General features: G+C 34.6%; 1 protein-coding gene across 1 annotated transcript; it reads left to right on the forward strand.

The window, feature by feature from the left end:
* The first annotated feature begins 5061 nt into the window (after positions 1-5061).
* Positions 5062-7865, forward strand: asb11 (ankyrin repeat and SOCS box containing 11). Its single transcript, XM_083537890.1, has 7 exons — positions 5062-5257; positions 5498-5577; positions 5720-5827; positions 5924-6074; positions 6634-6768; positions 7303-7488; positions 7592-7865. The coding sequence occupies exons 1-7, from the start codon at positions 5161-5163 to the stop codon at positions 7714-7716; spliced, it is 882 nt and encodes a 293-aa protein (XP_083394016.1). The 5' UTR covers positions 5062-5160; the 3' UTR covers positions 7717-7865.
* The last annotated feature ends 2587 nt before the right edge of the window (positions 7866-10452 follow it).

Below are 10452 nucleotides of genomic sequence, written 5' to 3' on the forward strand. Positions count from 1 at the left end.
AATTTATTAATATAATGTTTTCTTTTTCACTTTTTTTTTTTATATCTGCACTTTGATGGAGAAAGATATTCTTGGCTACCATTTGAATGGGAGGCCAATATAAAAAATCTTATTTAAACATTAAATTTGCAGTGTCAGGAAAGTGATCACATCATAAATCATATTTTAACATGTGTATGTGTATCACATGCAGGATTGACATTAAAATCCTTTTGATCTATGCAGAACCACAAACTCATGGTCCAGGGAACATCTCCATTGCACAGTTTCACACAGTACACATGGGCTGCAGACTAATTTAATAAACATTTACAATTTCCCCACTAATGTCCATTAAACATTGGGCATTGTCCCAAAGCAGTTTTACATAGATAAATAGGGTATACATTTTCTTATTTATAAGTTTAGTGCCTATAATTTTTATCCCTAATGAGTGAGCCAGTGGTGACAAATTGCAATAAAAAAAAAACTCTTTGAGATGGTATGAGGAATAAACCTTGAGAGGAACCAGACTCAAAACCAAACCAATCCTAGGAGATTTGGATCGGGCAGGTGGGTGTTTGCTGTGTGGATATTCATCTGCTATTTCACTTGAGAGATTGCTGTACATAAATCATATATAAATCATGCTATTTATTGCTATTTTAATTATTTAACCGTATTATTAGCGATATATGAAAGCATTGTGTGAGATATGAAGAATCACTGGGTTGGAAAAAAACTGTTTTTCTTGTTTTCTTGATCATTTAAGATGATTACAGAGATTCACCATTGGACCACAGGAATGTTGGCATTTAACTTGTAAAACCAAAAAAAGCAACAATCAGTGGTACATCTTTACACCACCATTTTTACACAAATCTTTAGGTTTCTGATTGTAGGAATAAAATTTATATTTAGATTGCAATAGAAATACTGATTATATGACCCTCACTTGTAAGAAGGAGACGCTCTTTCTTAATCATCTCGTAAACACTGGTGAAGCTTCTCAAACTCTGCCCTAATCTGGTGCTCTGTGTTTTGGGCCTGAATCTGTAAAAAAATAAATAAATAAAAGTGAAAAATCGAATTAAATACAAGTTAGTGGAATGATGCAAAATGTATTGATAGTATTAATATTATTCCTTCTAACCTTTATGTGTTCTGCCGTCTGACTCCAGTTTAAAGTCTTTAAAGATCCTCGGTTTTCTCTGTAGTGGCATTAATGCAGTTTTGAGCTCCTCCTGAAACAAATCGTTTTTTCCGATTTTCCTATTTTATTTAACGCCCTGTTATCTCAGCTTAGCAGTCTGTTATCACTGCACACTGTCGACTATATTATTTTAATGGTGTAAGAAATTCAACCCTTGGTATTTAGAGACATTAATGTTCTCAAGGTTGCAAATCAGATAAAAGGACAATAATCCATCTGTTAAAGTTATCGTCACGCAGACATACTGCAGTCTTTAGGTAATTACAGCTACAAAATTAGACCAAAAGTTCCTGTTTGATTCTATGATCTAAAGGGTTTCCCCTATGATGTCAACAGGATGGAAGGTTGATGTTTCGTCATGCCAGAGAGTGGAAGATATACACTAAATAGAAGATATACACTTTTCTATCTTTTAATCATCTGTATTTTCAAAATTATAAAAATAGAAAGAAATGTTTCTGTTTTTAAAGTGAAGAATGATTATAGACATATCCTTATAGTTGTACAATTCAAGTTCTCCGTTTCTAATTAAATTATAACAGCTATTTAGCTGTAATGAAAATTTTTCTATAGGCAAAGCTAATAAAAGCATTTTCACATGTATATTTTTCTACTGTTTTTCTTATTAAATCACCGAGAGACTGGAGACTGTAAGGTGTTGGCAGGGGACAGTGTAGCTAGAAAGCATCGGATAGTGGTCTGTAGGATGGTTTTGGAAGTGAAGAAGAAGAGGAGGAGAGTGAGGACTGAAAGAAGAATAAGATGGTGAAAACTGAAGGATGAAGACTGTAGTGTGAGGTTCAGAGAAGAGGTCAGACAGGGGCTCGGTGGTGGTGAAGAGGTGCTGGATGATTGGGCAACTACTGCAGAAGTGATAAAAGAGACAGCTAGAAAGATACTTGGTGTGACATCTGGAAACAGAAAGGAAGATAAAGAGACGTGGTGGTGGAATGAGGAAGTGCAGGAGAGAATAAGGAGAAAGAGGTTAACAAAACATAAGTGGGATTGACAGAGTGATGAGAAAAGTAGGCAGGAGTACAAGGAGATGTGGCAGCAGGTGAAGAGGGATGTGGCGAAAGCCAAGGAAAAGGCATATGAGGAGCTGTATGATAAGTTGGACACTAAGGAAGGAGAAAAAGGATTTGTACCAATTGGCCAGGTAGAGGGACTGAGCTGGGAAGGATGTGCGCAAGTTAGAGCAATAAAGAACTGCAGACTCCTGTCTCAGACTCAGCACTTCCTTAATAGGAGGGATTTTAGACACACTGTTTGACTGGTTACATTCATCATTTGCCAACAGCAGATAACACATTATTATATACAGGTTAACTACCTGCAACTGTGTGTGTCTAAACAAATTATTAACTGATTTTTAAAGATGTATTCTTGAAGAGCCAGTTTGTACACTGAATTTTTCCTTCCATTCATTATTTCTGTCTGTCTATAATTCAGGCCTACTTGGCTAGACTCTTTGCACAGTCGGAATAGCGGCACTTTTCAGAAACACTTAGCAAACTGGTTAGTATGTTTATATCAACTATAGCAGCACGGAGAAATCTAACAACATTAAAGCTCAGGGAGTGAATCTGTGAATCTGACTTTCCAGATCTTACCCAAACATTTAATCTCAGTGGTGTGACAACAGGGAGTTGGGAATGAATAAGAAAGAATAATAGAATAAATGTTTTGGGAGTTAGAAGCAGACAGAGGAAAATACAGCAAAGCCCAAATAATAAATAAATAAATGAATTAATTAATCTTCAACAAAATCCAATAACCACTGTCTCGTATCTAAACTATGCACCAGGATAAAAAAAAACTGTTCTTCATTCACTTTAGTTCACGATTTAAGTTAATTATTGTCATGGACCAGAGACTTATTGGGAAATGAGCCATGGTTTTATGTTTTTTTAAGTTTGATTTCCTGACTTGATGAAGATTTAACAAAAACACAACAATACTGAATACTGGAAAAACTGAGCTAATTAATTTTAATACTGTTTTTCATAGTATTTGCTATACAACTATGGCGGGTAAGTAAAATTAAAATATCCCAACATATTATATAAAATAACATTGAAAGAAAAAATACCCCCTCAAACTCAAAAGTGCAAACTTAAAATAGTGAGCCAAAGATTTCATGCAGATGGCTGTTATTTGTGCATGATGTCAATAAAATAATAGTGTTGTTGGACATCCATTAATAACAAATAACAAAGTAGAATAAAAAGGGCTTTTTGTAGAATGTGAGCCAGATTCTGACTCCCATAAAAAATATTCAGAAAATATCTCCAATCTTCGTGCATTAGTGCTACTAAATGAATGGTGTTCTATTAAGCACAATGAAACTTTTACAGAAAATGAATTATCAATAAAAGTGGTTTTAGGGACAATCCTGAAAATGTGGAGACATGTCACAATAATTACAATGGTCCGAATTTTAGATCGAGTTAAGATTTTAACACCCAAGGACCACGAATGAACTTTCAACTTTAAAGGAATGTTATTCTGACTTTTTTTCTTTTCTTTTTTTTTTGCAAAGTAAGGCAAAAAAGTAATGTATTAATAAATAGTTGTTTCTCCGGCATGCCAGTGAGCCATGTCTAATCACATAATACATTGATTTATGTTTTAGGGAGAAAAACCCATTAAAACCTTTTTATCAATGTGCTAATCCAAAAATTTTCAAAAAATCCAAAAATTAACAAAAACAAACAAAAAAAACCCCCACAAATTTATACCATTAACCACTACAATGTTTAGCAGGGATGAGAATTAATTATTTTAATTTTAGGTTTAAATCTGTAATTTGAGTGTATGTCCGAATTCTGAAACAGAAGAAAGCAAGAAGCATTTTATAAATTTTATTTTATAAATCAACCTGAAACCTTGTCAAAGTGTTAAAATGCTTTTTTCTATTCATGCAGTTACCTTTAAACTCGGTTTAACTGTATGTAGGGTCCTCATGTTATCAACCATTTGGTATGGTAGAGGAAAATTTCACCTTAGTTTATATTCCCTGTTTTTCCATGTATTTATCTGTACAGTTATGTACAAAACCATGTCTAAAAAACTGTCTACCAATGTGTTTATGCATTCAGGATTATAAAATGTGCATCTTCTTGATATATTGACTTAAAGTAAACACTAATAAGTGCTGTCATATACCTGACTTGCTCATAGTGATTATTTACGAATATAATATTTGTGAAAATATTAGATTTGAGTTTTATCCATATACTTCCTTCGTGAAAAAAAAGAAGAGAATCTTTTCTCATTATCTTGAGAAAGATAATGGCCAGGGTGTGACATACAGGACAATAAGACCCAAACATGGGTCACATTCTCAGACACTGCAGATACTCTCCATTCAAGATTACAAAGAGGAGCCTCATTAACACACTGTTCTCACCTTGACTGAATGCCTTCACACACACAAACTATTCACACATTTCCTACAAACTTGGACATAGTATTGGGCAGTGAATTGTTTAAATGTTTATGTAAATAGATTGAAAGAAATGTACATTTAAAATGCACTCGATTGGAAGCGCCTAGTTTATATTTAAGGAGGTTCTCCCTTTATTAAAGTCGAACATGTTATTTTGCATTGTTGTGTAATAGGTGAGTGTGTGTGTGTGTGTGTGTGTGTGTGTGTGTGTGTGTGTGTGTGTGTGTGTGTGTGTGTGTGTGTGTGTGTGTGTGTGTGTGTGTGTGTGAGGGTAGGTGTGTTTCCAGAAACTTTGTCACATTATTATGTAGAAGAGCTGTGCTGCAGTGGGGGAAGCTGGGGAGACCGATGTGTGTATTTGCATGATAAGTGGTAGGAGGTACAGTTTTGTCATGTGGGAGTATGTTATGCTCTGAAGGCCATATAACTTGGCAAGCAATGTCTCACTGAACTGAACATGTTAGATCTTTGATTCAGCAAGACACAAGTTAACCTTTGTAACAAGAAGTCTAAAAGGATGGCTGCTGCCCAGGCTGAATTGTGTGTTTGGAATGAACCGTGGCAGCAAATTTTTCAGGTCTATGGAGGACGGGTGTGTAACACACTCATGGAAGGTGAGTTGTTTTTTTTTTTTTAATGAAAGATCCAGTTTAATGAATGTGTTTACATTGTGTGCATTCCAAATATCTAATGGGATTTATGAGGGATGGCTTTCACAAGGAGAAAAAAAAAACCTAATAAATAAATAAATAAAAGAGTTTCCTTCGTTCACACCATATGACCAATGAATGACAGTCAGAAGGACAATAAGTCTAACATTAGTGTTTTTGTATTTTGCACCTTGTTGTTTAAAGGTTCCTGGGCAGACAGAACTCCTCTCCACGATGCAGCTTTACAGGGCCGCCTTCTTCCACTTAAGAGTCTCCTATCCCAGGTACAGCATACCACACAAAGAAAAACTCGAAACCCTATAAAGTCTATAAATCCACATTACACACGTGAATTGTTAATTCATTTACAAAAAGCCCGTGTGAGTAATGTATTTAACAGTGTGACCAATGCTTGTGTTTGGACAGGGCATGCAGGTTGGTGTGGTCACACTGGATGGCATCACTCCATTACATGAGGCCTGTCTAGGGGGTCATGTTTCCTGTGCTAAACTTCTGCTGGAACATGGGGCTGATGTATGTTTTGAAATTCCTGCATATGTAATTCTCATAAATACATATGCTTGCATGTAAATAAGTGATTATTTATGTGTGTGTGTGTGTTTTGCTCAGGCTAACGCTGTGTCTCTTGAAGGAGCCACACCGCTCTTAAACGCATGCTTCAGTGGTAACACTGCTCTTCTACGACTCCTTCTGAAGCATAGCTCCATCCATCACCCAGCTCACCTGCGTAACTCACCGATCCACTTTGCTGCAAAGCAAGGTGTGCTCATTCACCTCACTACACTGTTTTAATGTTCTTATTACGACTATTACTGTCCAAAATACGTATATAGGCATCAAAGATAGAAGTTTTGATATTGTTTTGATCTGAGGCAAATAAGAAGTAAATTTCTCTCGACATTTGGTGAACACAAACATAGAACCTTATTTATTCTGTAAACTGAAATACCGTTTGGTTTTCTCAGTTAAATCAGGGTTTATATTTTGTAAAAACAAACTCTTAATCTTGTGATATAAAAGCTAACTGATAAACTTATCAGAGAAAGACTTAATGAAACAGACATATTTGCTTGTCAGTATGTTTTTTAAACTGTATTCTCTGAATATTTCTCTAAAATAGAAAGTTTTTCCTAAACAAATCAATATTGATAAGATTAGACATTTCATGTTTATATCCAACCACAAAAAAAACAACAACATCCAGATCTTCTAGCTGACCTTCAGTTCCCGAATTACGATGCAGTTTAAGTTTATTACTAAATTAATTTATGCACTAAAATGTTTAGATACATGTAAAACTGAGTGTGATTATGTTTCAGGTCACACAGATTGTGTGGAGTTGCTGCTGTCTTGTGGAATTGACATTGATATGGAGTTGGAGGAAGTAGGCACGCCGCTTTACTGTGCGTGTGAAACCAGGAGCACAGAGTGTGTAGAGAAACTTCTGATCTTGGGTCAGTAGACACACAAATTGACTCACACACACAGGCACCATGGAAACACATGACTATATAGATGTTTAACTATATTCATTCTTGCTTTTACTGTGGTTTTTTGAAGATCTTCCTGGTTGGTGTAGCTCTGCACTTCAGACTATATTAACATTTAATAAATAATAATAAGCATACAAATATAAATAAACATTTGCTCCAAACAGGTTTGGGTTATGTAACCTTAAGCAAAGTGTTTGAAGTGTTTACACACTGTACAGCTAACACAAAATAAAATTGAAATTAAATTAATTATTGTTTATTTTAATTTCAATTCTGTGTTTCAGGTGACAATGCAGTCGCCTTTTGATTTGTTAATTTATTTATAATACAGACTTATTTTGGAATTATATAAAGCTGTATATCTAAACAAAAGATATACTGATAAATATATTTTAAAACAAGGGAGTGATGATTTAGCTAAAAATGGAAGCTATTGTCTGATGCATCGATGTACTATATTCTGTTGTTACAATGTGTTATATCATATTGGCTTAGGTGCTAATGTGCAGTGTGGCCGTGGCCTTGACACTCCACTGCACGCTGCAGTTCGAGTGAGTGGAAACATGGAGGTGGCCCTGTTGCTGGAACATGGGGCTGAAAGGAAGTGTAGCAATTCAGAAGGCAAGACACCACTGGATCTGGCTACAGACAACAGCATCCAGCATCTACTGCAAACAGCAGGCAAGAGAACATCTGCAAAACATTATAACAGTTGTAGTAAACAGCAAAGCTCTTTTTCTAATACCTAATTTTTTTTTATATTTATTTGTGTCTTGTGTTGTAGGTCCATGGTCTCTGTCACACATGAGCCGGTTGTGCATTCGTCGTTCTTTGGGCCAAAAAAGACTGAACAGAGCCAGAGTTCTTCAGTTACCACGCAGTCTACACACTTATATTCTGTATCAGTAACACACACATACACACATCGGATGTTTACTGGACAAACAATACAGACTACACAATTATATACAGACACTGACAAATCTGTAGGAACCAGTTTTCTGAATATGAGTATATGAATATAATTTGTTGTAAATAAATTCTTTATTTTTAATTAATACTGGTTTGCATCGAGAAAATAATGCTTTATAACAACACCAATAATAATAATAATGATAAAAAAATAAATAATAATATTAATAATAACGATTCCTGTCATATTATTATTATTATTATTATTATTATTATTAATATTATTATTATTATTATTAATATTATTATTATATTAGTGGCGGTCCATGCATTTAGTATCTGGGCCTTCAGTGGGGACTTACCAGACTTAATTAATCTCTTAATACCACCACTATCATGTCGCAATTATAGAATTGTTCATCAATACAATACAAAAACGCAATATAACAACAAACAACAAATAAATGTAAATAAATGTAGGTTGGTGCTTCTGATAGTGTTTAGGCCAGCAGAGAAGGCTTTGCTGGACCTGATCACATGCCAATTAGATATATATATATATATATATATATATATATATATATATATATATATATATATATATATATATATATACACACAGAACAGACCAAAAGTTTGGACACACCTTCTCATTCAAAGAGTTTTCTTTATTTATGACTATGAAAATTGTAGAGTCACACTGAAGGCATCAAAACTATGAATTAACACGTGGAATTATATAGATAACAAAAAAATGAACTGAAAATATGTCATATTGTAGGTTCTTCAAAGTAGGCATCAAGAGAATGCCAAGAGTGTGCAAAGCAGTAATCTAAGCAAAAGGTGGCTACTTTGAAGAACCTACAATATGACATTTTTAGTTGTTTCACACTTTTTTGTTATGTATATAATTCCACATGTGTTAATTCATAGTTTTGATGCCTTCAGTGTAACTCTACAATTTTCATAGTCATGAAAATAAAGAAAACTCTTTGAATGAGAAGGTGTGTCCAAACTTTTGGTCTGTACTGTATATATATATATATATATATATATATATATATATATATATATATATATATATATATATATATATATATATATATTATAATATTTTTGATTGTGCCTTCAATCTTTTTAGGTATTTGTATTATCTTCAGTGAACAGTAGATGGCGACATAGTAATAGGTTTTTCAGAGAGAGAGAGAGAGAGAGAGAGAGAGAGAGAGAGAGAGAGAGAGAGAGAGAGAGAGAGAGAGAGAGAGAGAGAGAGAGAGAGAGATTAGAAATTTCTACTGCATTCATAAAAATAACACCTACACAGAACCTGCATAAACAGAATAGGCATAGCAAACATGGGTAGAATTGGAAGACCAAATGAGACACCTGAAAGGCATCAATTTATGCTTTTTCTATTTTAGAAGCACCCATTAGGGCAGTTTTTGAAGGACTGTATCTCCACTAGAAGGGCACCCTAGAGGGCAATTTATCATGTTTTCTCACACACTCGGGCACTATAGACTGCACGTCATTGCTTTTTTCTAATTTTCAGAGCAGGCATTAGGGCACCTTAAGGGCCACCTAGAGGGCTCTTAAATTGCATATTATCTATCATACTGGACAGCGTGCTGGGGGTTGTCTGGAATAGCTAAATAGTGAATTCAGAGCTTGCAATCAGAAGATTTACATTTTAAACCCCAGGAAGGACCAAAACTGCCTCATTAATGTGATTGAGGCAAAAATGCTCATGTTTTGAAAGTGGATATTTTTGACAAAACTGGTTAGAAAAGTCACAAATTCTACATAAATAACAGTTCAATGGATGTAACTTTAAGGTCAGAAGACAACACAAGAAGTCTTATATGTCTGCTGAAAAAATGATGATGATGATTCTAGAACTTATCAAGTGCAAATTATCAAGTGCAGATAAACATGTAAATATAAGTACAACAAATAAACAGAAAGGCTATGGGGAGTGAAAGATGTGCAGAAGCTGTTGAGGAAGTAAACTAAGAATACACTGCTAAAAAAGTCAAATGCTCGGACACGCCTTCTCCTACCATGTTTGTACTTTATTTTTTTAATATTTTCAACATTGTATATTAATACTGATATCCTGTGAAAAATAATACGAAAGAACATGTATGGAATTATGTAGTAAACAAAACTAAACCAGAATATGTTTAATTATATTGTCAAATGTAGCTATATATAGCATTGATGACTCCTTGACACACTTATGAGACACATTCTCTCATCTGATTCATGAGGTAGTCACATAGAATGATTTTCATTTCACTTGTGTGCCTGGTCAAGAGGTCTTTTGTGATATTTATCATCCTCCTAATGTGCTTTAGACCATCAGTTGTCTTGCACCCATATTGCATATGTTCTTGACTGTGTCGTTCCCAATGCGAAGCGTGGAGGATGAGGTGTGATGGTGTCATGGTGCTTTGCTTTGCTGGCTCTTGTGTTGTCTGTCTGCACTGTTTTTTGTCTGTACTGTTATGTAGCTTTCTGTTGTGTGATCTCGTTCTATGTTGTATAATGTAGCACTAGGCTTTTGGAGGAACATTGTTTTATTTCACTGTATACTGCAACAGCTATATATGGTAGAAATGACAAAAAAAAGCTTCTTGACTTGACTTGGTGACACATTGAAAGACTTAGAATTAAATTAAGGCCAGACTCATCTGGTTTGCATTTATTGGGTATATAGTTTGTTTTCCAACA

This window comes from Silurus aristotelis, assembly GCF_946808225.1.
Source record: "Silurus aristotelis genome assembly, chromosome: 3".
In the NCBI taxonomy this organism is placed as follows: Eukaryota; Metazoa; Chordata; class Actinopteri; order Siluriformes; family Siluridae; genus Silurus; species Silurus aristotelis.

Bases quoted from the DNA above. Each gene is read 5' to 3' on its own strand.
- asb11 (XM_083537890.1), top strand. From the start codon at position 5,161: ATGGCTGCTGCCCAGGCTGAATTGTGTGTTTGGAATGAACCGTGGCAG. The intron at 5,578-5,719 runs GTACAGCATACC...GTGTTTGGACAG, and splicing joins TTAAGAGTCTCCTATCCCAG to GGCATGCAGGTTGGTGTGGT. The intron at 6,075-6,633 runs GTGTGCTCATTC...ATTATGTTTCAG, and splicing joins CCACTTTGCTGCAAAGCAAG to GTCACACAGATTGTGTGGAG.